The 26076-nt window shown below is 45.9% G+C and overlaps 2 protein-coding genes, 1 long non-coding RNA gene and 1 other non-coding gene across 4 annotated transcripts in view; 2 read left to right on the forward strand and 2 right to left on the reverse strand.

Moving 5' to 3' along the window:
- The first annotated feature begins 911 nt into the window (after nucleotides 1-911).
- On the forward strand, nucleotides 912-9852 carry LOC135320057 (uncharacterized). Its single transcript, XR_010379202.1, has 3 exons — nucleotides 912-1082; nucleotides 8915-9087; nucleotides 9767-9852. It is a non-coding gene; the product is annotated as an uncharacterized LOC135320057 (long non-coding RNA).
- A 24-nt stretch (nucleotides 9853-9876) lies between these two features.
- On the reverse strand, nucleotides 9877-16803 carry PNMA2 (PNMA family member 2). Its single transcript, XM_031442188.2, has 3 exons — nucleotides 16694-16803; nucleotides 13825-13957; nucleotides 9877-13524 (listed from the first exon to the last, which is right to left on the reverse strand). The coding sequence occupies exon 3, from the start codon at nucleotides 13049-13051 to the stop codon at nucleotides 11957-11959; it is 1095 nt and encodes a 364-aa protein (XP_031298048.1). The 5' UTR covers nucleotides 13052-13524; nucleotides 13825-13957; nucleotides 16694-16803; the 3' UTR covers nucleotides 9877-11956.
- A 314-nt stretch (nucleotides 16804-17117) lies between these two features.
- The window catches only part of DPYSL2 (dihydropyrimidinase like 2), a 90726-nt gene continuing 81767 nt past the window's right edge, over nucleotides 17118-26076 (forward strand). The window contains exon 1 of the mRNA XM_010995656.3: nucleotides 17118-17545. Coding sequence (XP_010993958.3) covers nucleotides 17192-17545 — 354 coding nt within the window. The 5' untranslated portion in view covers nucleotides 17118-17191. The remainder of the gene's footprint in view (nucleotides 17546-26076) is intronic.
- On the reverse strand, nucleotides 21830-21902 carry TRNAT-AGU (transfer RNA threonine (anticodon AGU)). The gene has a single exon. It is a non-coding gene; the product is annotated as a tRNA-Ser (tRNA).

Genomic DNA, 26076 nt, shown 5'->3' on the forward strand with positions numbered 1-26076 from the left:
AACCCAGACCCTGACTTGTGTTATAGGTTGACATATGCCCCCCGGATTCCTGTGTTGGAGTCCTAACCTCCAGGACTCCAGACTGTGACTGTGTGTTTTGGAGACAGGGCCTTTACGGAGGTGACTGAGTTAAAATGAGACCGGTGGGATGGGCTCTAATCCAAGCTAACTGGTGCCCTTTCTTATAGAAGAGGAAATTTGGACACAAAAGAGGCATCGGAGATGCACCAGCATAGAGGGGAGGTCACGTGAGGACACGGGGAGAAGGCGGCCGTCTACAAGCCACGGAGAGAGGACTTGGTCTTGGACCTGCAGCCCCCAGTCTGTGTATGTTGTCGCAGCCCACGTGCACAAAACTCGACTTCCTCTGGGCTGCAGGGTCTCCATTTGTCAGACTGGAGCTCGGGAAAGTCAGTCTAAAATGCTTTCTGTTCCCTCCAGGGAGGGACGGGCTCCACAAGAGGGCCAGCGAGCCCACTGCCCTCACCACGTGGCCCGTGAGCCCCTTGTGCCTTGATGTGCCTGAAGGCCTCTTCTCTCACTGGACACGGCCTTCTGTGAAGTGACTGACGGTGGCCCAGCGTCCACCCTCTACAGCAAAGGAGGCCAAGACAGGCCTGAGTGATTCAGCGCGGGGAGGCTGAACGACATTAAGTGGACGTGTCCTTGCTTCTCCATCCATCCACCTTTATTGTGTTTTACTGTATATGAGATGCTTTGAGGCTGGGATGCTGTTTTCTTCCATTTGTATCCTGGCCACTGGGACTGAGGCTGTGCTTAGAATGAAGGCACTTAATAAAACGTATTCTGTCCAAGAGGAGGAAGCTTCAGGATTTAAATCCAAAGAGAAAATTCCTGGCCTTTTGTTCCTTCCTTTTTTTTTTTTTTTTTTTTTTTTTTGCAGAGGAAGAGACAAGGGCTTAGAGAAGTGAAGTGACACAGAAGCAGAACCAGGACCAAAACCAAGGTCTTCCAAATCCAAGTTCACGGGTCTTTCCTCTCTGCCATTCAGTAAAGTTAATATACAGCCAACGGTGTGTACACCCATGTCAGGAGAACAAAGACAACACCTTCATTGTCAGGTAAGCATATTCTCCTAGGGACAGCAACCAAGTGTGGATTTACTTATTATATCTTAAAGGATCTGCCGTTATCCTTTGCACTTACTGGTATTTGTCTCTTTCGTCTTTTCACGCCCTTCATCAACATTCTCAGTGCCTCCCAATGTCACGGTCCCAAGCAAAGAGACTGCACATAGGAAGCACTCCATATATTTTTTAAAAATTAAGTAATGAATAAATGAAAGCAGAATTAATTCTGAATTCCTCCCTCTGGCATTCAGAGCTCTCCATAACCTGGTACCCTAATTTCCAGACTTTGTAGACATAACCCTTCGCTCCAGCTGGCTGAGCTTCCTCTCTGCTCCCAGAAGACTGCCCTGTTTGTAACTCTGCTCTGGCTGTTCCCCCAGACTCAGATCGCCTTTCTCTCCCTTCTTGGTCCATCCTGAAGTAGCTCACATCTTCTGGTCTAATTGAAGCCACCCCTCCCTCTGGTCTGGTGCACAGATAAGAGCAATAAGGATTTGGAGTCTGGAAGAAGGGGATGAAGGAAAAAGGAATCTATGAAGCACCCTGAAACAGGGCTGCAAGTTAGGGAGAAAACCTGGAGAGACAGAGGCAGAGGTGCTGTGTTTGGTCTTGCCACTCAAAGAAACTATGACCTTGGGCTGGTCACGAACCCTGCAGCTGAAGTTCCTTCATTTATACAATAGGGCTTTAGACGAGACAGTCTCTGAGACAATCCCAGCCTGAACACGGACTCACAGCAAACAGCTGCTGTCTTTCTTTGTAGAGCTCCCTACTCTTTCTCTCTCCTCCTCCCCAAGGCCATGTGTGCACAGAGTCCTACTCTCCAGAGACCTTGAGCATCCGTCACTCCCTCTTTCTATTGTCACCTTCTTCCTCTCGAATGGTTCTTTCCCACCAGCATTTAATGTGCTGAACGCCTTTTCTGTCTTCCAAACAAGGAGGATTTGTGTTTGATTGAAAGTCTGGGAGAAGGTGTCTGTGTGTCTTACAAAACAGCTGCCGTTTCCCTTCCATGCTCCAGCTCCCATGAGAGAATAGCCCTTGTACTTTACCCTAGCCGGACACATACTAGAAAGGGAATTCTGGGAACTATAGCTCAGCCTAGCCGAGTCGACACATCACAAAGGCGTCACATTCAGCATCCATTGAAAGAACTTGTCAGGGCATGGGCTAAATGAAGATCACTGAACCAAGAACAAAGGCAAGAGACAACCACTTGCATTTAGCAGAGATTCAAAGTCAGGCTGGGGAGTGGAGAAAGGGAAGGCTTAACGTGTGCTCTGTTTGGGGGCTTTTGGTGTAGGACGGCTACAGGAGGGCTAGCCAGAAGCAGTACGGGTAGCATGTTTGCTTTCTCTTTCTGTTCCTAAGTTGGCAGTGAGGGCAAAAATTAGGGAAGTTTTGGAAGTTACTGATCAAGTGTTGACTCTTTTGAGCTGGTTGCCATGGAAGTTGTGGGTCTATCTTTATATATAGTCTGGCCATTGTCAGTTTGTATATTCAAGTCTTTCAGTTTGTGTATTTCAAGTCTTTTATATTCAGTATATTAGAGGAAAGATTTGGGGACAGCTATTTAAAAAATTCCACTTACTACAAGTATCTACAAAAAACCTATCTACAGCTAACGTCAAATTTCATGGTAAAAGTTTGCATACTTTCCCCTTAAGAATAGGAATAAGACAGTGATGTTTGTTCTCAGTTTTATTCAACATGGTACTATGGGTCCTGACAAGTGCCATAAGGTGAGAAAAAGTAATGAATGATATCTAGATTGGAAAGGAAGAAGTCAAACTGTCTTTAATTTCGGACGACATAATCATTTACATAAAAAAAAATCCATGACATCAAAAAAAAGTTACTAGAACTGATAAGCAACTTTAGTAAGGTTACAGGACACATATCAATATGTAAAAATTAATTGTATTTCTGTATACTAGCAACAAACAAATGGAAAGACAAAATGACTTCCAATAGCATTAAAAATTAAATATTTAGGAATATATTTGACAAAATACATGTAAGACCCCAGTCCTTAAAACTACACCATTTTGCTATAAAATTAAACATGATAGAATAAATGGAGAGATGCTACGTTCATGGGTCAGAAAACTGACTTTTGTCAAGATGTCAGTTATCCCCAAACTGATCCATAGATTAAAGGCAATCCTAACAAAATTCCAGAAGGCTTTTCTGGTAGAGATTGAGAAGTTTGTTCTAAAATTTACACTGAAATGCAAAGAACTACAAATGGCTAAAACAAATCTGAGAAAGAAGAACAAAGTTGGAGGACTTACACTACCTCATGTCAAGACTTTTATATTGTTATAGTAAAGAAAGAGAGTCAGAACTGGCGTCCAGGTAGACAAACAGATCAGTAGGACAGAATAGAGTCCAGAAACAGACACCCACATACATGGTCAACTGATTTTTGACAAAGATTCAAAAACAATTCAGTAGAGAAATGATAGTCTTTTCAACAAATGGTACTGGAACAGTTGGATATCCATATGCAAAAAAGAAAAAAAGAAGCAAAACCTGGAAGAACAAAGAGAATAAGCAGACAAATCCACAATTATAATTAGATATTGTCACACCCCTATCTCAGAAATTCACAAGACAAGTAGGCAGAAAATGAGCAAGGAAATAAAAAAAAAATTGTACAACTTTTTAAACCAATTGGTTTAATCGAAACTTACAACCTACGACAGTAGAGTCCACTTATTCTCATGTGCAAGTTGAACATTCACCCAGAGAGATCATATGTTAGGTCACAAGTCTCTAACTTTGAAATCATACGGGGTGTATTTTCCTACCACAGAAGAATTAAGTTAGAAGTCAATAATGAAAAGATGGTAGAGAAACTCCAAATATTGGAAACTGGACAACTTGAATCGGAGAAGAAACCGTAAGAGAAATTAGGAAATATTTTGAAATGACTAAATAAAACTCATCAAAACTTGTGGAATGCAGGCAAAGCAGTTCACAAAGGAAATTTTACAGCTTTCAATGCTTATAGGCTGAGACTACAGGTTGTTCCCTGTACTCCTGAATGACTGACTGTAAATCAGAAGTTTCCGTGACCCCTGCTTTGGGTTCTATTAATTGGCCAGATTGGCTCACAGAATTCAGGAAACTTGTTTACACACTAGATTACTGGTTTATTACAAAGGAAATTAAAGGATGTGGATCAGTAGTCAGATGAAGAGATATGTGGGGCAAGATTCTGAACAAAGGAGCTTCTGTCCTCATGGAGTTTGGGGCCCTAGGGTCCAGCACGGTGGCACATGGAAGTGTTCTGGTTCCTGGGAGCTCTCCAACACCCCCCCTTTTTGGTTGTCTTATGGAGGCCTCATTACAAAGACATGATTGATTAAATAATTGACCATTGGTCACTGATTCAACCTCTCGGCCCTCTCCCCCTACCAGAAATTAAACAGTGCAACTGGAAGTTCTAACTCTCCATTCATAATTGGCCCCCCTGGACACCAGTGCCCCATCTTTAGGGGATTTCCAAAAGTCACTTCATTAACATAAACCCAGTTCTGGCGAAAAGGGGCTTGTTATGAATAATGAGACACCTATTTCAGCTTTATGGCTCTGAAGCCATTTCAGGAACTGAGGACCAGAGACTAAATATTATAACAAAAGGTGCTCCCATTGCTCTTTTCTTCCAGGAAATTTCAAGAATTTTGTAAACCAGGGACTGTAGCTGGAAGACCAAAATATATGTTTATTATAAATCACAATCTGTAACAACTTTGCCCCCCAAAAAACTAATTCGTGGCTTATGAAAATATCATAATAAAATATTTAAAATATTATAACAAAATTATGGGATGCCATTAAAGTGGTATTTAGACGTAAATTGCTATGCTTAAATATTTTTTTAAGTCATGAAACATAGAAAAGAGGGAACAATCCTCAAGAAGCTGGAAATGAAATGGTATATTAATTCTAAACATCAAGAAAGGAAAGAAATAATAGAAGTAAGAATGGAAATTAATAAAATAATGATGGAGAGGGTGAACAAATCCAAAAGCTGATTCTTTTAAAAAAAAATCAATTGAATAGCTAAACTGGGAATATTAATCTAGAAAGAAAGAGAAGAAACACACATAATAAACATCAGAAGTGAATAAGGAGCTTTAACTACAGAAGCATTCGTAACTTAGAACCTCTGAACAGAACACTGACAAGTTTATGCCTATACATGAAAAAAATCTTAGATAAAATGAAAAAAAGTTAGAAAATCCGAGCTGCTAAAATTAACTTCAGAAGATGATAGAAAACCCAAATATTTCGCTAACCATTAAATAAATCCAGTCAGTGGTGGAAATTTCTCCCCAGTTGTTCAGCCCCTCCCCACTGCCAACCACCTCCAAATATTTCTAGGTTCAGATGATGATTTAAAGGCAAATTTGTACTAAACTTTGGCTGAGCAGGGTTTATTTATCCAGCGGTTTAAAGACATCATTGCCCCTTTGGTCTCCGTATTTCCTCATGAGAAGTTAACAGCACAGTTAGCTCTCCAGATCCATGTGTTCTTCATCCACTGATCCAACCAAATGCAGATTGGAAGTATTTGGAAAAAAATCCAGAGAGTTCCAGAAGCAAAACTATTTACATAGCATTTACATTATGTTAGGTATTACTGACAATCTAGAGATGATTTAAAGTATATGGGAAGCACGTAGATTATAGGCAATTACGATGCCATTTTATACAAGGGACTTGAGCATCTGTGGATGGGTCCTGGAACCAATCTCCCTACGATACCGAGGGGAGACTGGAATTCCTTCTCTCTGTGAAATATGCCATTTTCTTCTGGCTGCTTTCAAGATTTTCTTGGTTTACAGCAGTTATCTTTGTTTACAGCAGTTTGACTATGATGTGATTTTATGTGATTTTCTTCATACTTGTTCTGTCTGGGGTTGTCTGTTCCCTTGCTTATGTTTTGTTTCACTCCTTGTCTATTTCCCGGTTTTAATTTCCATTGCTCTAGCCTTTGTTTCTGACATAGGTTGGGAGCGTCAGGAGATGCAGTGGGGGTAGGAGGCACGTATGGCCCCCTTGGACTCTCTCCTTATTCCTCAATATGTATCCCATCCCTGTGCCCTGAGGACGTTGTCTACTTAGAAGCGATGGCTCAGTTCAGGTTAACCTGCCCCTTCTTGGGAAACACCACGGCCCGACTGGTACCAGAGGAAGTAATGTGCCCAGGCCTTACCCTTTGTAGTACAACTTTGATGGATTCCTAAACCAAAACTATTCTTGTTTTGGGCAGAATACATTTCAGAGCCATGACACGAATGCTCTGAAGCATCAAAGAACTGTCAGCCAGGCCCTAGTCAAGGAGAAATAGCTCCCATGTAGTTCAGTGCTGATAAAATCTGGTGGTCCCTGGGAGGAATATGACCTAAGGAGTCCATGGCTTTGCCAAGTTGCCCCCTTAGTCATGAACTCAAAGCCCACCTAAAGCCCTGAATATGGTCCGGGGAACCTCTGCAGCCTGGGTCCTCACCCCACGTTGCCATTTGTAGGCCATAGACCCATTCCAATGATGGGGCTTGGAGTCCAGAGGATTACGTCCTTAGTTTTACACCCATAAATCACAGCAAAATTGGAAACAGCCCTGGCAATTCTGGATTGGTTGGTAGATGTTTATCCCAAGATGGCGACACACCCAGCCCTAGCCATGTAGAGTTGCTTTAGGCTTACATAGAGGCTTTTTCTTTAGAAACTTTAAAATGTTCACTAGCCACTATTTGGAATAGCAGGGTTGCCAAGCTCAGTAAGTGTCCTCAGAGGCTGACTTCTTGCATGGAATGTTACCAGGGAATGAAATAGGACAGCCAGTCAGCAGCCAACCCGGCTTCCATTGTCTTATATATCTTCACTCGTAATAAAAACTCACTCTCATAGGAGGAAATCCTGCCATGTGTGACAATATGGATGCACCATGAGGACATAATGCTAAATGAAATAAGCCAGACATAGAAAAGCAAATATGGTATGATCTTACTTATATGTGGAATCTTAAAAAGTCAGACTCACAGAAGGGCAGAGCAGCATGGTGGTTATAGGGGCTGGGATGTGGAGGAAGCGGGAACCTGTTGCTCGAAGGGCACGAACGTTCACCTACGCAGGAAGAATAAGTTCTGGAGATGTAAAGTACAGCATGATGACTGTGGTTAACAATGCTGTATTGTGCACTTGAAATTTACCAAGACAATAGATCTTAAGTATTCTCAGCACATACACAATGGTTACTAGGTGAAGTGATGGATGTGTTAATTAGCTTGATTGTGGAGATCGATTCACAATGTACACTTACATCAAAGTATCACACAGTACTCCTTAAATACACAATTTTTATTTGTCATCAGACCTCAATACTTAGAAAAGATAAAGTTTACTTTTGTGACAACTGCTTGTTATTTCAAGAAAGTGTCATTTTAGTGATGGAGTTTGCTGGCAAAGTTGTTATGCCGAGAAGCCAGGAAAGGTCCTCAGTGGGGCTGCCTTTAGGTGGTGGAGAGCAGGCAAGTCTGGGACAGGATGGCGTTGGGGTGAGTTTTTCCCCTGCCTTCCCTGGGGACTTCCTGCAGTGGCTCCCAGCTTGAGCACGACCACATAGTCTGGGTAACTCCCCCCTTTGGGAACTTTTCCCTTCAAGGGTGGGTTGCGGGGTGGGCAGAATGGGAAAAAGTCTCAGCTGCTGCTTAAAACAGCCCAGACAATTAATGGGCCACTCCAGCTGGTGGCCTGAAACAGAGACTGAAATCCTACACTCTTTTTTTTTTAATGATAGAATTGATTTTGGCACACATTTCTGGAGTTACAGTAGTGTTTAAGAAAATGTCCATTTGGGATGTCAAGGACCACTTAGGCATGGCAGAGAGTTGCATGATGCAGGTTTGGAGAAGGGACAACTCCAGAGCTTGCTACGGCAGGGAGGCTAGCTTCTGAGAAATCCATCTCTGGACACCATCTTCCACCCAAAGAGAGTTTCTGGACGAGTGTTACATCTTCCCTGGGCAAACTCAAGGAATTCCTGGTCCACCCAGCCAGGCAGGGGATAGGAGAGATGTCTGCCCTGATCCTGGACTTTTTGACCATCCAAAGATCACGCTGGCGGTCAAAACAACAACAAGAACAAAACAAACCCCAAGTGAGTTTGACAATCCTTGTCCCAGAGCATCTTACTTCACTTCTGAGTGTCATCGCAGGCTCCACTCCTTCAAAACGCCAGCTTCAAAACCTTTTGCTTTCCCAGCCTTGCTTGTAGGCCTTCCTTGGACACAGCTTGTATTCATTTTCTTTTTCTTCCTACTTTTTGGTCCTTGGATAACACCCAGCCAGATTCAGTCCTAAATGTGCCCCAGCCCTTCCCTGCCATGTTCCCTTCTTTGCCAATGCTCTGTCCAGGCTTGCCAGGACTGGTCTGCAGAGCGTGGTGGGGCATAGTGGGTAAGCACGTGCCAGGAAGGAGGAAATGTGTTTGCAAATGGGGAGGTGGTGATGGCGAGCGAAAGAAACACTGCCACCACGCGCCAACCTCTCCTGAGGTGGGGAGACTGAGTGGCTTCCTCCAGGGGACTGGTGGGCAACAGACCAGCAGGAGGACCAGAGTTCAATTAAGGAATATGGTGATGGGGTATCCTGCAGGGGCTCTGATGGTACCGGCTAGTTTGTCTAGGACATGGTGGGATATTCAGTAGGTCTGTTGGAGGGTCTTAAAGTTCAGCATTGGGGAGGAAACACAGTGTAGTGTGGACGTGAGAGTAAAGATGGAACAGATGATCAGAGGGTCTTGTGTTTAGAAGGCATAGTAGAAGACAACAGGACTGACTGGTACAGGAGGAGATGTCAGGTGACACCTATGACCTGAAGATGCTGGTGGCCCCTGGTGAAAAGTTAACCTCAGCAGCCAGCTATGCAATCTTGGAGGCCTCGGTCTCCAAGGGTCTGGACTGGAGACATATTTAAGTACAAGGTGAGACCAATCTCCCAGAAGGTTTTGCTCAAGTGATTGTTTTTTTTTTTCCCCTTTGTTTTACTAGGGGGAGGTAATTAGGTTTATTTATTTATTTCTATTTGGAGGAGGGACTGGGGATTGAACCCAGGACCTTGGGCATGCTAAGCATGCGCTCTACCACTTGAGCTATACCCTCCCCACTGCTCAAGTGACTGGGAGAGTGTTGGGCATCCCTCAGGACACTCATAATGGGTCAATCTGCACGGTGTGCAGTCCCTGAGGAACGCTCCCCCACTGGGCAGGAAGGAGGAAGAGAAGAAATTCCAAGACGGCCAAAGGCAAGAGAAATTGTGTCTCCTCTATACATCTATCTAGTGAAAAATGACTTCGTCCAAGACACGCAGTATTTTACCTCTGTGCCTTTTCACCCTTGGCGGAATGAAAGCTAGTGAGTGTATCTGTGCAAATTCTTGCCCAAGCAAATGAGTTGGAGGTCTCCGAGGGAACGGGCCTCCATCTGTCATTTCTGGCATTTTAAAAGGGGAATCCACTACGGGTGGGCTGAGCGCCCTCTCATCCTCGGAGACGAAGCCAAGTGTTTCCGTTCCAGCATTTTGCTCCCAGATCTTCTCTGGAAGAGTTTGAGACCCTTTTTAGCTTGACTTTCTAATCCTATCTGTCCATTTTTTTTTTTTAGGAATGAAATGCCTTCTTCAAGCAATAGTTAATACAGAACCACAATACACGAAGCAGAAAAAACTCAGACTCGTAACAGCCAATAAACGTGTTTATTTTATAACTTCACATTTATAACGCTTCACTTTGTTTACTGTGGATACTGGAGAACAGTGAGGCCATGTTCATGGATACAAAAAACACATGAAATCAGGGTGTTATCACTTTGGTTAACAGTATTGAAAAGTATAACTTAGAAAGATAAATGATCACAGAGCGTACCATTTTTTTAAAAGCTTTTCTTACAATCTCAGGATATTCTTCAGTTAAAATTATCCACGATCAGAAAGAATAATTTCTTATAATCACTAACACTAGTCAACAACTGCTGGAAAATTTATCACAAAGTTAACAGACAAAAAGCACTGAAACTCACCACAAGCGCTAAAACAGGTTCCAATGCGATGCCACAACTTGAATGATAGGTTACATATGTACTTGTGACTGCAGGACTGTTAGAACAACGAAGAGAGTGTGCATTGACCAGACAATAAGCACCGTGAAAAATAATAAAAAAAGAGCCCCTCAATGTATTGAGGCTTTTCCATGTCCCAGGCATCATGCCAAGTGCTTACAAGGCTTTATGTCCTTGGAGCCTACCAACAACCCTATTCTATCATCCTCCCATTTTGAGGAGAAAACTAAAGTTTAGAGGAGTTAAGCCACTTGTTTATTGTATATTCAGAGCTACCACGATGCTGGACATCAATTGTGTTGGCGCCTTGCAATGGAACGATGCTCATTTATGCTCGAAGCATCCTTTACGTCACAAGAAATGCACGGGCTTGATTTAAACACCTGTGAGGTACTATGGCTTCCTTAATCTATGAAGAATTAAAAAGAGTTTGGATATGTGCTCAGATATCACAAGAGAACCTTTCTTCCAAGGTCTGCACAAAATGAGTCAGTCTGGAAAGAAAAGCCAGCCGGCCGGTAAATGCCAATGTGTTAAACTTTGGATATCAACGTTCCCGTGTCTACCTGTTATTTATTAGAGATTTAAAGAGTTTAAAATACATTTTAAAGATGGAACTGCTAAAAAATCCTTGCAGAACTGCAAAGCACAATTTGAAAATGGCTATCAGGGTGGAGAGAGGATTAGCAAGAGTCAGAGAGGACTGGACTTCTGTCCGGCCTCTGCCACCTGCTAGCATTTTGATGTTGAGCAGACCAGTAACCCTGAACCTGTTTCTTCCTCTTTCCAAATGAGCCCCATTACTGCACACGGGGGATGTCCACATGACATGAGATGGGCCTGAAACACCGTGCACAGAGCAGGCCCTCAGTAACGGCCAGCTCTTTCCTGCTCCCCTGCCCTTGGTTGCCACTAAAAATCCTTCTCTCTAACCAGACTGAATCCAAACACGGATCCCCTGCGCATCCCCACTCTCCAGCGGGCCCTCCGGTGATGTCTGCCTTTGCTGAGGATGCCTCTCCCACGGGACCTCTGTGTCGTCGGGGGCCTAACACAGCGCCTGGAACCGGCTATCCAACACCCAGCAGAGAAGCAATAAGTGCTTCCCAAGTAAGGAAAGAGAGAAACCTGCGATGCAGATGTTAGTACTCATCTGCCATCAGCACTTCTCTTGGCACAGCGAACTCTTTTACGCGGAAGGCTATTTCGCTTTCACGTGCGGAGGCCGCCGCCTCCTTCCAGAGCCTCTGCGGTTCCCCCAGAGCCCGGCCAGGCGCATAAGTTTATCACCCTTAGCTCTTTTGAACACTGTCTCACGCTGCTCCGACCTAGGAGAGAACCTGCTGATTTGACAAAGGACAACAATTGCCAAGTCAAAGAGCTTGGGTTTTTAAATAGATGGCCAAAGTGATAATTTTCTCACATTTATTTCTTTCTTCTGTGGGATGGGTAACTTGGCTCTATTGGGGGGTATTTAGAGGAAACCTGGTCCAGATTTCTTTAGGTTTATTCTCTCGTATTTGGAATTCAATCTTTTGTTTACTAATAATCTATGTAGGGTCCAAGAAACGCTCTGACATTTTCTTTTTTTTTTTTTTTTTTCTTAAAAGAATCAAGACCTGGCTGGAATGCCTTGCTTTCAACTGTGTACGTTAGAGAAAAAAAGACCGCAAGGTCTTAGCCTGGTAAAGTGATGTCCCCCCGTCCGGGACCATGGGTCCCCTTTGGAGTTGGGTTTTAGTCATCTGCTTCGTGATCCCAGTGTCCATAGCCGTCCCCATCCTCCGGCTCCTCAACATTCTCGTTTTCGAAAGAGGCCTCCTCCTCCTCCTCTTGGCGGATGACCTTCATGAGCTCCAGGAAGCTGGGGGGTGGGCCCTGATCCTTCAGCGCCCTCAGCCTGCACCAGAGGATTTCGCTAAGGCTCGCCCCAGCCATGACCTGCTCCAAGCGGACCTGGTCGGCGATGCTCCGCGGGATGGCCCGCTTCTCCACCGCCCTGCGCAGCAGGGTTTCCAGCCGCAACACGTAGGCGGAGACCTTCTCTCCTTCCTCCTGATAGGCCTTCAAGTATTTCACCTGTGAGGTCCTGCGGCTCTCCAGGCTCCCGAACACTTGCTTAAATGCCTCCAGACACGCTTCCGCACTTATGGACGGATTGTCTGCCTGGACTATGTGCATGAGGTCCAGGGCCGGGCCGCGAAGGCTTTCCATCAACCATCGTTTCTTTTCTGCCTCTGCTACCGGCCACTCTGTGACTATCTCAGTGGCCTGTTCCAACCAGATTTCAAAGGGCTCTTCCTCGGGGGCGGGCGCGGCGCTCCCTGAGAACACTCTCAGCTTCCGGTATCTCATTGGGAGCAGCGGCTGAGGGGCGTGGGCGAGTGCCTGTCCCAACAAATGGGCCAGGAACCCCGGTGACGCGCAGGGTGCCGTGGCTGGAGACACGCCCTCGTGCCCAAGCGCTCGGAACATTCCCGAGATTGTCTGCCCCTCTTTTTCTAGAAAGAGGTTCAGCCTTTGAAGAAATTCAATGTCCTGGTTAGGGGTCTTAAAGATCACTTTCCAGATACCCCCCTTTCCCTGAACCTCGCTGGGGATCGCGGAGACATCAGTGTCCTCCAGAAGCTCTAATAACACAGCATTGGCATTCTCCTGCTTCCTGAATATTTTGCCAAGCAGTCGATACCTGCCCAGAGACTTTAAAGCCTCCTGGAGAGTCTTTTGAATCTCGGTCTCATCACAGTCCACTGGTATCCCCATAACCATCAGTGACTTCTGATCATCCACACTCACGATCCTACACCAGTCCTCCAACAGTGCCAGCGCCATTGTCCCAAATATTAACTCGATCTGACTCTACGGGTACCGATTAGTTTGTGGGGCAGAAAGACACTGCCTTAGAACTGAGACTATCCTGGATGAGCTTCTAAACGTTGTAACACACCAGTGACTGGGTCCTGGGTCAGGTCGCTCCAATAGCAGCTGTCTCAAAATCTTCTGGACCAATCACCCTCACTGCCCGGCCGCAAGGATTCGGCACTTTGTGTTAGGTGTCCAGACCTGACCCCAGTTCTGACAGCACCACTGTCTGTGGTTCTGCAGCCTCGAAGCTGCGGTTTCTCTCCCGCAGCCTCGTAGTGGTGCTGCCCACCCCCGCTCCCCGCCAAATGCACGTAGGACAGCTGCTTTCACCGCCCTCCGGGTCTCTGTCACCTCACCTCTCTTTAGACGGTGGGGAGACACCTCCACTCTGGCACCCGGAACTCCTGGAGGGCAATCTCCCAGCAGAGTGGCTTGGACTCCTGAGGAAACAAAGGTCAGTTTTACCACACTGCCCTCTCCTTCCCAGGAAGCACCTCGACCTGGTTAGGGGGTGGGAGGAGGGGCAGACCAGGGATTCTGCCTCACGGAGGATTTGCGTCTGGTCCACTCTGTCAGGTCTCTTCTCTGCTTATAGTGCCTTTCTTGTTCTCTTGGGGACCTCCTGCAATCTGGCTTCCCCATCATCTGCTCATCAGGCATACCAGTTAATGGAGCCCCCGTTGGTGGACAGAGCTTTCCCTTGTGAAGAATGAAATCAGGAGCCGTGGCTAGATAGATACCTGTTTACACGTTCCAGAATGTTCCATGACAGTCCAGCAGCTTATATATTCAGCTTCTAGCACAGGCAGATGTCACCCAACTCCACCCAGGTGTGTGTCCGGGTGTCTCTTAGCTCCAGCCAAGCCAAGCTGCCTGTATAAATATAATAATAGTATATTTTTACGGCTTGATAGTAACCAATGTGAAGACTGTTGATGCACTTGTTCAAAAACATGGCAGTCCATCACAATTTAATTAAATCTACTAAACAATATTAAGTGGCTTCCTCTCTTTGATTATAAAATCCAGTTAGAAATCACTCAAACATTTAAAACCAACTTAATATAGGTTTAACAATATAATTTTTATAATGTACTTTAATATAGGTACAACAATTTAATAGAAGTTTAACAAATTAAACAAAAAAATTGCAGAGCCAGATAAACAAAACTTGTAATTATGAATGAATTCTCTTTTGCAGTGCCTGGTCAGGCTTTAAAAATGCACAACTAGGAATGTCTTTTGCTATTAAGTTAGTGACATGATACTTTCTTCATAGCAGTTGAACTTGAATGGGTCATTTGAGGACAGAGGAAAAGAGAGGAGAGCTGGTGGAGACCAGGTAACATAAAAAGGGAAGAGCGCCTGTCTATCTCCCCGTTGTTGTCATGGAGAGTGTGTTAAGGGGCTGTGACCATTCTCCCCCAGGCCTGAAATTCTCCATCAGTCCAAATGGGGTCCATATGCCACAGATGCCAACCTGCAGCTGTAGCGACAGCTGCTCCCGCTGCAGGCACATATCCCCAGTCCTTCTGGAAGGCACCGAAAGCAGGTCGAATGCCAGAGGGCGGGGAGGGCAAAATGCTGGCTCACGTTTCCGCCCAGCAGCCCCAGGGATCTGAGTCCAGTGACATCTCCATGCCTCATGTTCCTCTTCTAAGATACGGGAGTGACCTTCCTCCCCAGGATAGAATTTAGAGGTGACATGAGATGTAAAAAGGCATCGAATACCCGGGAAGAAACATCTCTAATGTCCACATAATAACTGTCCTGCTGAAATTAGGCTACTTTGGGGTGGCTTCTTCCTCCAAAGGCCATCTCTACCTGCAGTGCAACCTTCAAATAAAAAGATGGCAAGTGAAACATCTCTGATACACAATAAGGCCACAGGTGGAAATATATGGATATTGGGTGCGGTGGGGGGGGGGAGTGAAAAATCTTGTCTTTTCTCACATAAAGATGGGATGAGTTGGAAAAGGAACCAGACTTTCAGGTGGAAGACCCCCCCCTCCCCACTGGAATTGTTGGATGGTTTAACTAGATAGTCACCTTGGGCAAAGCACCTTAATCTCTAAATCTGTTTCCTACACTGGAACCTTGGAAAGTGGTGATAACGAAGCACTCATTTCATGGGGCTGCCGGGAGTAGGAAAGGATGTAATTCGTGAGGATGTGCTTTATTCAAATGGCATTAAGTCCTACTGCCTGCCTCTGGTTCTCTCTGCCCTGCACACGCATATCCATCTCTCTCCTCCCTCCTCCTCTCCTCATCCGGAGACGCCTTCTCATCTATCATGGTGGGCTTACTTTCAACCTGACACCGGTTGGCCTCCAAATTTAACTCCATTCACCAAATTATCCCTCACAATTGGGGCGCGGGAGGATGTCCGCATTGAATCCGTCCAGGGGCAAGGGCTGACAAGGGGACCGAATCCTTGGTTACTCTGCCTGGAGCGATGCTCCGTTGGTAGTGTCTCAGTCCAAACCCACCTTGGTTACTGAGCATGCTCAGAGCTCCTTCTGGAGCCGCCAAAGGATGGACATCATTTCTACAGGATTTTGCCACTATGGAGAGAAGGGCGGGGCTGTCCATCATGGGCAGGGACTGTTACATGGAAAAGACGCGGGGATAGGCGAAAGCAATGAAGGGTCCTCAGCGAACGTGTTACTGGCATACATCAAAATGCCCCCTGGATGCTGAACCACCCGGCTGTGGCTAGTCAACTCGCGCATACACACCAAGTCCTCATAATCTTTCTGCTGCGTGGCCTCACACCATTCAAGGCACTCATCCCAGTCAGCATCGCATCTCCTTACCCTGCACGGGACGCGCGCGCACTAACGTCTCGGGCACGCGGCGTCTGGCAACCTAGGAAACCCCGCGGCTCTGGCGCAGTGCGCAACGGGGGCGGGGGAACGAGGCGGGGCGCCCAGGAAGCCCAGCAGTGCTGGAGATTTGGGGAGTGGGCTTCAATGTGTGTCCTTCCCCCTGCTTTGGGGGTGAGAGGAAGATACCAGATGAAGACATTCCACTGGCCCCTTCCTGGCGCAGTGGCGCCCTTAGGGTACATGACGCCCTTGGGCAATATAGCCGGTCTGCACCCTTTCTCACTATGCACCTAAGTTGCGTGTTGATCTGAAATTTGCAGACTTCACTCTGCTACACTCCCATGAGCTGTAGACTGTCTCCTCTACACCACCCCTCTGCGTTTCTCCCCGCCATTCTGCGCGCTCCCCACCACTGTGGGTGCAAGTGAGAACCTTGTTTCAGCCTCTGCTCCTAGTAGCCCAAGGTCCGTGGGTTTGGTGTCCCGCGCCTCGTATGGCCCCACTGTCCGCACGGCCTGCGCCACACCTTCCCCATCCTCGGCGCCGCCCCGTTCCCCTTCCCCCGGGTGTCCTGGCGCCTGCCACTTGGTGCCCCTTTCCGCATCCATCAGCCCTCATCGCAGGTAAGGGGCAGGGAACCCTCTCCACGGTGGGCCCTCGCCGCAGGCCAGACTCCGCAATGCGGTGGGGAAGAGGCGTCTGGCATGTGGGGGAGAGGGGCGCGGGGGCCAGGGGCTGCGCCCTCCGATCTTCGCCCCCGCGTGCCCTGCCCCATACTTACCCCGGCGCGCCAAGAGCGGTCAGCGGGCCCTCAGCTCCGCATCCATTAGCCAGTGGTCTGGCCGCTTCACTTCCGGAGTGCGGGGCTCCCGGCGGCGCGGCCCTCCCCAGCCTCCCCGCCGCTGCGCTCCCCTCCCCGGCGCCGCGCCCCGCCCCCGCCCCGCCCGCTTCTCCCTCCTCCCGCCGCTGCCGGGAACTGGCAGCCTCTCGGCTCCCGCTGCCGCAGCGGCCGCCTTTCCAGATCCAACTTCGCTGCTCGCCCGAGCTCGTGCGGCGGCGGGGGGCGTGGGCAGGGAGGGGAGAAAGCGGGGTCAGGGGGAGGGACCAGGAGGGGTGCGTCTCTCGCTCGCCATCCCTCCTTCCTTTCTGTACACCTTGCGGTAGGCAGAGAGCGGCCGCCGCGGCAGCAGCCGGGGGGTTTTGTGCATAGAGACAGGCAGACTTAGGGACCGGCAGACGGACAGACGGACAGAGAGGACCCTCCCCAAGCCGCCACGCCATGGCCGAGAGGAAGCAATCCGGGAAGGCAGCAGAGGACGAAGAGGTCCCTGCCTTTTTTAAAAACCTGGGCTCAGGCAGCCCCAAACCCCGGCAGAAATTCTGTGGCATGTTCTGCCCAGTGGAAGGGTCCTCGGAAAACAAGACCATCGACTTTGACTCGCTGTCCGTGGGCCGGGGCTCGGGGCAGGTGGTGGCTCAGCAGCGGGACGTCGCCCACTTGGGCCCGGACCCGCAGCCGCCGTACTCCCGGCAGGGCCGGCGCACAGGCGGGGAGCCATCTGTTGAATCGGGCCGGAAGGTGGAGATCCGGCGGGCCTCGGGCAAGGAAGCCCTGCAGAACATCAACGACCAGGTTGGTATGGGGGCGGGGGGCGGTGTTTGAGACAGAGGACGCGGCGTGAGGATCGCCCCTTCCTTGTCCCTCTACCAGCTCGGTGGAGAACCGAGAATCCCGGCGTGCCCACTGTTCTGCCCCGCCTCGAATGTCGTCTCCCTGCATGTGCACACGTACCCCACCCTGCCCGCCCCTTCTCCGTGAAGGGTGCTGAGAGGCTCTGGCTCGGCAGTGGGCGGCTTTGCGCCCACAAAGGCTGCCCGCGCCTTCCAGGGCCTGGGAGGTAAAGGATGGACCTATCCCCGGCTGGGGGAGTCGGGTAGGGGGTCTCATGGTTGGAGAGGGGGATGGGCCGAGGCTCCATTCTTCTTAAATCCTCCGGGGCGGCTTCCGATTGCAGCTGTGGCTGGCTGCCCCACCCTTTTTTGATGCAGCTCAGAGCGTAGAGTGGAGGGTTCGCAGGAAGGTCAGCGGGCTCCCCGGGGGTCGGGAGGGGCGGGGGCCTCGACGGCCGCTCCCCGCCGCGCCCTGCGCGCTCTCCTAGAGCATCCCCTCTGGCGCCCTCCGCGCTCGCGTCCGGAGCTCGAAGGCCAGGACCATGGTCAGCGCCTCCCCGCACTGCCTGGGAGAATCTCTCTCATCACCCTGACTCCCGCTCACAGCGTGAGAAGAACCAGGGAGGCGTTGGAGTCACGCGAGGAACCGCGACGCTCCTAAATAACCCGTGTGGAGACCAAAGTTCCGCTAAGTATCTCAGCAAGGGCTTCCCACAGCGCTCCCCCCGCCACTCTCTGGGAAGGGCTTTGGGGATGAGGACTAAGTGGATCATATTCAAAGGGTTAAAAGAAAAGAAAAGAAAAAGGAAAATCCCTCACGTTTTGAATAGACGGCCATAGGTGGACTAGACCCCCTATAATGTGTTAGTGGGGAAACAAAGACCAGTTTGGTAAGCCTGATTTCAGAAGATGTTTGGCATCTTCGGCAGATATGTACAGTGCGCATTTCAAGTGCAATAGTCTTCTCACACCACGTGTTTTTTTTTTTTCCTTTATCAGGGTGACCTTCATACTCGTGCAGTTTTTTCCCAGTCTTAATTTCTCAACTGATAAATTACAGTGTGAGAGGTTTCAACCCTTGTTTTTGATTTTTTTCCCCATGCCCATTGGTGAAGATGAGAAATCTCCAATGATTGATTATTTATTGACTACCTCTTTTGTGCCTTGTTTTCTGGGTAGGGTGAAGGTTAGCTATAAAAAGTTCAGGGTCATTTCTTCTTAAGGGTCTTCCAGAGTAGCTGGGAGTGGTCTGTACATATTCAATGAGTGATAACAAGCATTTATTGGACATTCAGGTTGTATGCTTACAGTGAACCCATCAGAGAACAGCTAAGGATTGGTGATAATGGTCTGGACATGTTACTATTTCCTGATGTGGCACAGAGTTTTTCACCTTTTGACTTGTATAAGACCAGTTCTAGGAGAGAGAAACCATTTGCTGTCATTTTCAAGTGACAACTAATTACTTACTTGACTCCTCCTCCCCCATCCCTGTCCTCTGATTTATTCACGTGTGCATGTGTGAAGGGGGACCTGATATCCGTATTTCACTATGAATCAACCAGGAGAACTTAATACAAAAACTCCATTTGTTCCAAGTGATCAGACAATTAAACCAAAAGTTTCTATAATGTAGCTTATCCTGAAAGCTGAGTGAGTGTGAAATACTTCCCTATATAAACATATAGGTGAGAGTCAGACCATGATCATATAACATCATGGGTGTGTGATGTTCATCTTCATCTAGTTGTGATGATAACTCTAATGTCCTAAAGGGAGCAGGAAAATGCCTTGAGATAAGGAAGGGATCGTTTAAAAACTGGCAGATCAGGGCGCAGAGGTTGAGAGCGGCCATCCCTATGATAATGGCAGTGAATTAAAACCCAAGGGGTTTGAAAGGCAAAGTTTCACTGGGTTCAGTAATACATTATTTTTCCTGTCCGTTTAGAAGCTTAGCTGTTTAATCATCAGAGCTACCTATTTGAACACTCTCTGAATTTAACAGAAATTCTAAATTGTAAACCTAGGGCACATGGAGCAGAAGATTTGAAGAGGAAATACCTAACAAATACGCAAGGCAATTTCAGCCCCTGGAAACCCACGTTTGCCTTAGGTGCCCAGTTATTAGTAGCAGAGGGTGATTCTGGCTTGATCTTTCGGCAGCCTTCCCTGAATTTTATTTTCAAAGTTGCCTTATCACATAAGGGCTGTTCATATGGGATTTTTTTCATTTGTGACTAACAGCATTTACCAGGATCAGTACTTAGAGTGTTTGAAGATTTCATGTCCATGCAAGAGAGAAGAGGCATCTGAGGGTGCGTGTGTATGTATATAACAATGCTGATTCCCCAAAGCATGGTTGGGCCCACCACTTTGACTGAATCAAGTAGCCATTACTTAGGTTTCAGCTAATGAGCGGGGTGACTACCAGCATCTCATGCATCTGAAGCCCTGGAACAGAGAGAGGTGGAGGAGAAGTAGAGGGAGTGGATCCCCGGGCCCCTGACTCTCCTCCCTGAATCTGTATAGGTGTCATTAATGTATGGTCAGAAGTGGCTTTGTTCACCTGTCACTCTAGCAGTCCTGCTGTTCTAGCAAGGCTTTGGGAAGGGAGGGTACCGGGCTTCTTAGCGTGGATACCACATGGCTTATGGGAGATGAGGGGAGGTTGAGTGTCTGCATTTGCATTTGCAGGTTTGAGCAAATCGGCACCAGAAAGCAATGGGTGTGGCTTGGACTAGGATGGTAGATTATGGTGAAAGGAAAGAGCCTGTGTAGTGAATGAGAATAAGGAAAGCTACCTCATTACTCTCTTTTTCCTTTGTGTCCTTAGGGACGTTCACCTTGGGCAGCAGGGAGGTTAAGTTGATTACCACCCATGAAGGACTCTGAGTCTCTTGAAATAGAGAGCAGAGGGCGGTCTAGTTGACCTCATTCTCCTTGTCAATGCCCAGGGGTGCCTCAGCCTTTCCCCATCTTCCCAGGAATTCCCTCCATCCTGCCTCACACAGGGTTTAGCCAGAACCAGCAGTTTAGCCAGGGATACTGGATCATAAGCATCCCTTCCAAAGGGGCTTCCAGGCTCTTTTCCCAGCAGCAAAGAACCTATGCAAACTAGAGTGTCGGGGGGTGAGTCTCCATTTCCCTGGGGTAGGTGTCAGTGAGTGAATTATACAAGAGAGCTGCTGAACTTGACCAAATCCCCAGATCTTTAAAATGCTTTCTGATATTCCCTTCCATGCTGCGTCCCCATCCCCTTCCCCCATGCTGATTGTCTCCCAGCCCTGGGTGCCCAGTGACTCTGTTGCCCTCTCACTGTTCAGTGCCACCCCTACACCACCCTGATAGTGATGCTCTTTTTAGATTTTTTTCTCAAAAAGCAATGAGTTCTGAAATCACTCTCTTCCCTCTTGCCCTCCTTTCTCCTGTTCAGAATCTCTTCCTTGTATTAATCTTAGCTAGAGCGAAATCTCAGTGATTGAAGGCGTTCATCTCTTATGTGAATAACTGATACACAAGTTGTCCCCAGAGATACTTGTTTGATAATAGACTAGCCTGTTCAACAAAATGGATGTCTACTTAGCGGAATGTGTGATACAGATTTGGCTGGGAGCCTAGAACAAGGGCATTAATTTGATACTTTAGAGGCCACATTGTTTCAAAGGGGGAGACACAAATATGAACATTTGTGTGTCCAAGATTTCAGAAAACCTCAGACCCACCTGGGTTCCAAGGGAGAAGGGTGCTTGGGGAGGAGAAGGAAGTGGTGATGACCCCTAGTTACTGGTTGCTCTTGATTTCCCAAATGATCATATAATTAGTTAAAATTTAAAGCGTAATTGTGGTAAAATACACAGAACATAAAATTTACCTTCTCGACCATTTCTAAATGTACAGTTCCGTAGTGTTAAATATGTTTATCCTCTTGTGCAACCGATCTCCAGAATTTTTTTGTCTTGCAAAACTGAAACTCTGTGCCCATTAAGCCATTAACTCCCCGTTCCGCCTCCCTCCCACCCTGACAACCACCATTCTGCTTTCTATGTCTACGACTTTGACTGCTCTAGGTGCTTCATGTAAGTGGCATCAAATGGCATTTGTCCTTTTGTGACTGGCTTATGTCCCTTAGCATAATGTCCTTGAAGTTCGTCTATGCTATAATATCTGACAAGATTTCTTCATTTTTTTTTTAAAAGGAAAAAAAAAAACTTTTTTCTGGGGGAGAGGTATTTATTTATTTATTTAGTGGAGGTGCTGGGGATTGAACCCAGGACCTCGTGCACAGTAAGCATGAACTCTACCACTGAGCTACACCCTCCCTCTGAGATTTCTTTCTTTTGAAAGGCTACATAATATTCCTATAATTAGTTAAGTTTTCACAAGTTATTTATTGATGATTGAAAACTTTATTAATGAAGTAATAGATCTGCAATGAATTAATCATGAGAGGAAGTAAGAATCACATTTTGGATGAGAAAGACTCCCTCAGCTTGGGGACCCAGGCTTGAGTAGGAGAAAACTCTTACCGGCTTGACAGCCTCTACCATCTTCCCCTCTTGTCGCTCAAGGGTGGAGGGGAGAATCGCTGTCATTGAACCTCCAGTGACATCTGACCATGACCTCTTTCTTGAACGTGGCATGGTTCACTTGTGGGCCATGGAAATCAGGCATGGGCTGGGCATATTCCCACCCTTGGGAGAGACAAGCTAGGTAATCTTGTGGGTCCTTTGGTGCCAGCGTCCTTCTCTACTTCTCTGAGAAAGAAGGGAAAGTCAGAGTTGGTCATGGATTCACATGTATGCTAGTACTGAATGTCCGGGATGGAGAGAGACCTAACGGTTGTTTAACCCCTCACTTTAGAGGTGGAGACAGTGATGCCCAGAAAGTCAGTTCTTCATCCATAGAACTCAGGTGACAGTCCCACCACTAGGATGAAGGCCTCTCATGCTGAGTCCTATGCCAATAAAACCTTGTTACTTACACAGCACTCCCAAGGTCTTGCTATTTACTAAGTGCATGAACCAGGATTTGAACCAAGGTTTCCTGATGCAGTCCCACGTTTCGTGCAAGACACAATTTTGTGGCTCAGTTCCAATGCAGAGATAGCTAGTAAACTTAAAGGTACAATTTAGTTTTGTAGGCGAAATATTTCGTATCCAATGAAACTTCATATATTCTATGGGGTAGGCCCTATGCTAAACACTTCCTATGCATTATCTTATTAATGCTGAGACAGCTCTGTTAAGTAGGTGCTACTGTTATCCTTATTTTGTAAAAGAAATATCTGAAGGTAAAAGAAACTTACAAAGCAACTTGCTAACTAAAAGCCAGAGGCAGAATTTGAACCCAGGTGTACGTGACAAAGGGGCATCTTAATCACTGTGATGTACTGGATTGCTTTTTATATTAATTATGCTTTTCTCATTTTATCTCCAAAGAATTAAGTATTGCAAAAATAGTTCTGAGTAGTTCTGAGTACCTACTTTTTTTGTTTCTGTTTTGCAATGTACTCTTTGAAGCCATTTATAAAAGAGACCATTGATCTGTCTTTATGGATGTGACCTACGCTGCTGATATTCTGTCTTTCATTTTTTTTTTTTAAACCCAAGACATGGCTTCAAATATCCCTGGGACAGAGGCCAACTCTGACAGTATGAATGACATGCTTGTCTCAGATTAGAGCAATGTGAGGACAAAGTGATTTTCCCACTTGCTATAAATCATGAACTACAAGCAAATAATGAGGAAGTCAATAAAAGCTTTGGCAGGAGGGCTGGTGGACCCTTGAGTGGGGTTGGTTGGCACTCATGGCCACGGCTGGAAGCATAGATCAAGAGCTGGGCACAAACAGTGCCTTGAAGGGAAAGCATCCGGGCTTGAAGGTGGCTTGGGGTTAGTTTTTGAGACATACAAACAGCTTGCCTGGACTCTGATTCCAGGGCAGCTCCCTGGTGGAAAGATCTCTGGGCTAGGAGTCAGGGAGCCCAGCTTGTAGTCCTGGCTTTGTCTTCATGAGCCATGCCACCTGCATGGCCATCTACCTGGGGCTGTCATCAGGCTGGTCCTTAATCTCTCAGGCTCCTTCTCTCATTCCCACTAAGGGCTCTGAAAGAAAGCTGCTGTCCCTGGCTGGTTTTCTTGTTTTTCATTTTTTTTTTAGTAGCAGTAAAATTCACATGACAAAATTCTTACTTTAATCATTTTAAAGTCTACAATTCAGTGGCATTTAGTGCATTCACACTGTTGTGCAACCATCACTGCTGTCTAATTCCAGACCATTTTCACCACTCCAAAGAGAAATCCTCTATCTACAAAGCAGTCACTTCTCAACCTCCCCTCACCCCAGCCTGTGGCACCCCTGAATCTACTTTCCTTCTCCATGGATTTGCCTGCTCTGGGCACTTCACATAAATGGAATCACACAATATGTGGCCTTTTGTGTCTGGCTTCTTGTACTTAGTGTAGTATTTTCAAGATTCATCCACATTGTAGCACGTATCAGCGCTTCATCCTGAGCGACATTCCACCATTGCCGTGGACCACGTTTGTGTATCCATGCATCAGTTGAGGGACACTTGGGTTATTTCCACTTTTTGGCTATTATGAGTAATACTATTATTAATATTCTTTTGCAAGCTTTTGTTTGAACATATGTTTTTGGTCCTCTTGGGTGTGTACCTAGGGGTGGACTTGTTAGGTCATATGGTAATTCTAGGTTTGGCTTTTGGAGGAACCACCAAACTGTTTTCCACAAGGGCTGCACCATTTTACATCCCCGCCAGCAGCATCCAAGGGTTTCAATTTCTGCACATCCTCCACAACACCTGTTATTTTCCCTGTTTTGATTATAACCATCCGAGGGGATGTGAAGTGGTATGCCATTGTGGTTTTGATTTGCATTTCCCTAATGAGTGATGACATTAAGCACTTTCCGTGTGCTTACTGTCATTTGTATATCTTTGCAGAAATGTCTGTTCAAATCTTTTGCCCATTTGAAAATTGAGTTGTTCGTCTTTATGTTGTTGAGCTGTTCTTTTATATTTATATATAGTCTGGATACTAGCCCCTTATTAGATAAAAGTTTGCAAATATCCTTTCCCATTCTGTTGGTGTCTATTCACTTTTCGATTGTGTCCTCTGATGCACCAAAGGTTTAATTTCAATGAAGCCCGATTTATCTATCTTTTCTTTTGTTTCTTATGCTTTTGATGTTATATTATCTCTGGCTGTTCTCAAAACTGCTGGATCACTGAAATCTGGCAAAGAAGTCCAGGGTCTCATTTCCTAGAATCAAATTCATATAACTAAATTCTGTTGTTTTAAGGGAGCTTTGAAATTCACTTAGAATTGTATTTGCGATAGCTCAGCATTCTTGAGTGTTTCCTGCACTGCATAGGTCTGGCCTTTCTGTCTCATCATCCTGTTCATATAAAGAAAACACTTGTGTGTGTGTGTGTGTGTTCACACATATATGTGGCTTTATTTATTTATTTATTTATTTATTTAATTATTTATTTATTTTAATGAAGTTGAAAATTTGTTTTCCAAACCAGTGATTTGGGAGTGGTAGGGATGGTTCTCAGGAGGACAGTGACTAACAAGATGAATTTAGGAAAAATAACTTGGCGAAATGAATTGAATTCAATTTTTATCTTGTTCTATTTTTAAGAAATAACGTGACAGAGTACTATGTTCGTTGTAGTCTACACTGACATGGAACTTTTTTAGAAAAAGAAATCACTGGCAACCTTTTTAGCTAGAAATGACTACTGACAGCATTTTGTGTATTGTTTTCCCCAGTCTTTATATTCCTACCAAAAATGAATGAGAAATACTGTGTTTCAGCCTCCCTGACATCACTGGGTATTATAATTCTTATAAGTATCCCCAAATTTATAGGTGACAAGTAGTATCTAGCTTTTTGCCAATTTTCCTGCTAATGTGTTCATGTTTTAAACACTGATTTATAAAAATTCCATGTAAAATGGATGCATTTTTAAATCTCTTGTTACACGTTTTTCCCTAGTTTAGCATCTGATTTTTTATAGCCTTTATTTTTTGACATCCAAATTTAAATTTTACATAGTTAAGTCAGTTCATCTTTTCTGACTTTTTTTTGTCTTTCAGGATTATTACTTATTTATAAAGAAAATTTAAAACCTTTTTAGGTTTTGTGTTTATTTATATTTAAATCTGGCACTTAATTTTTGTCTATAAATTGAATAAGGTATAACTTAATTTTCCAAATAATTAGCTAGTTGTTCTAATGGAATTTATTGAATAATTGATGTTTTTCCACTTATTTTTTTTAACATTTTTTATTGAGTAATAGTCATTTTACAATGTTGTGTCAAATTCTAGTGTAGAGCACAATTTTTCAGTTATATATGAACATATATATTCATTGTAACATTTTTTTTCACTATGAGCTACCACAAGATCTTGTTTATATTTCCCTGTGCTATACAGTATAATCATGTTTATCTATTTTGC

This window comes from Camelus dromedarius, chromosome 36, assembly GCF_036321535.1.
Source record: "Camelus dromedarius isolate mCamDro1 chromosome 36, mCamDro1.pat, whole genome shotgun sequence".
Classification (NCBI taxonomy): domain Eukaryota; kingdom Metazoa; phylum Chordata; class Mammalia; order Artiodactyla; family Camelidae; genus Camelus; species Camelus dromedarius.

Coding starts and splice junctions, on each gene's coding strand:
- PNMA2 (XM_031442188.2), bottom strand. CDS start 13,051: ATGGCGCTGGCACTGTTGGAGGACTGGTGTAGGATCGTGAGTGTGGAT.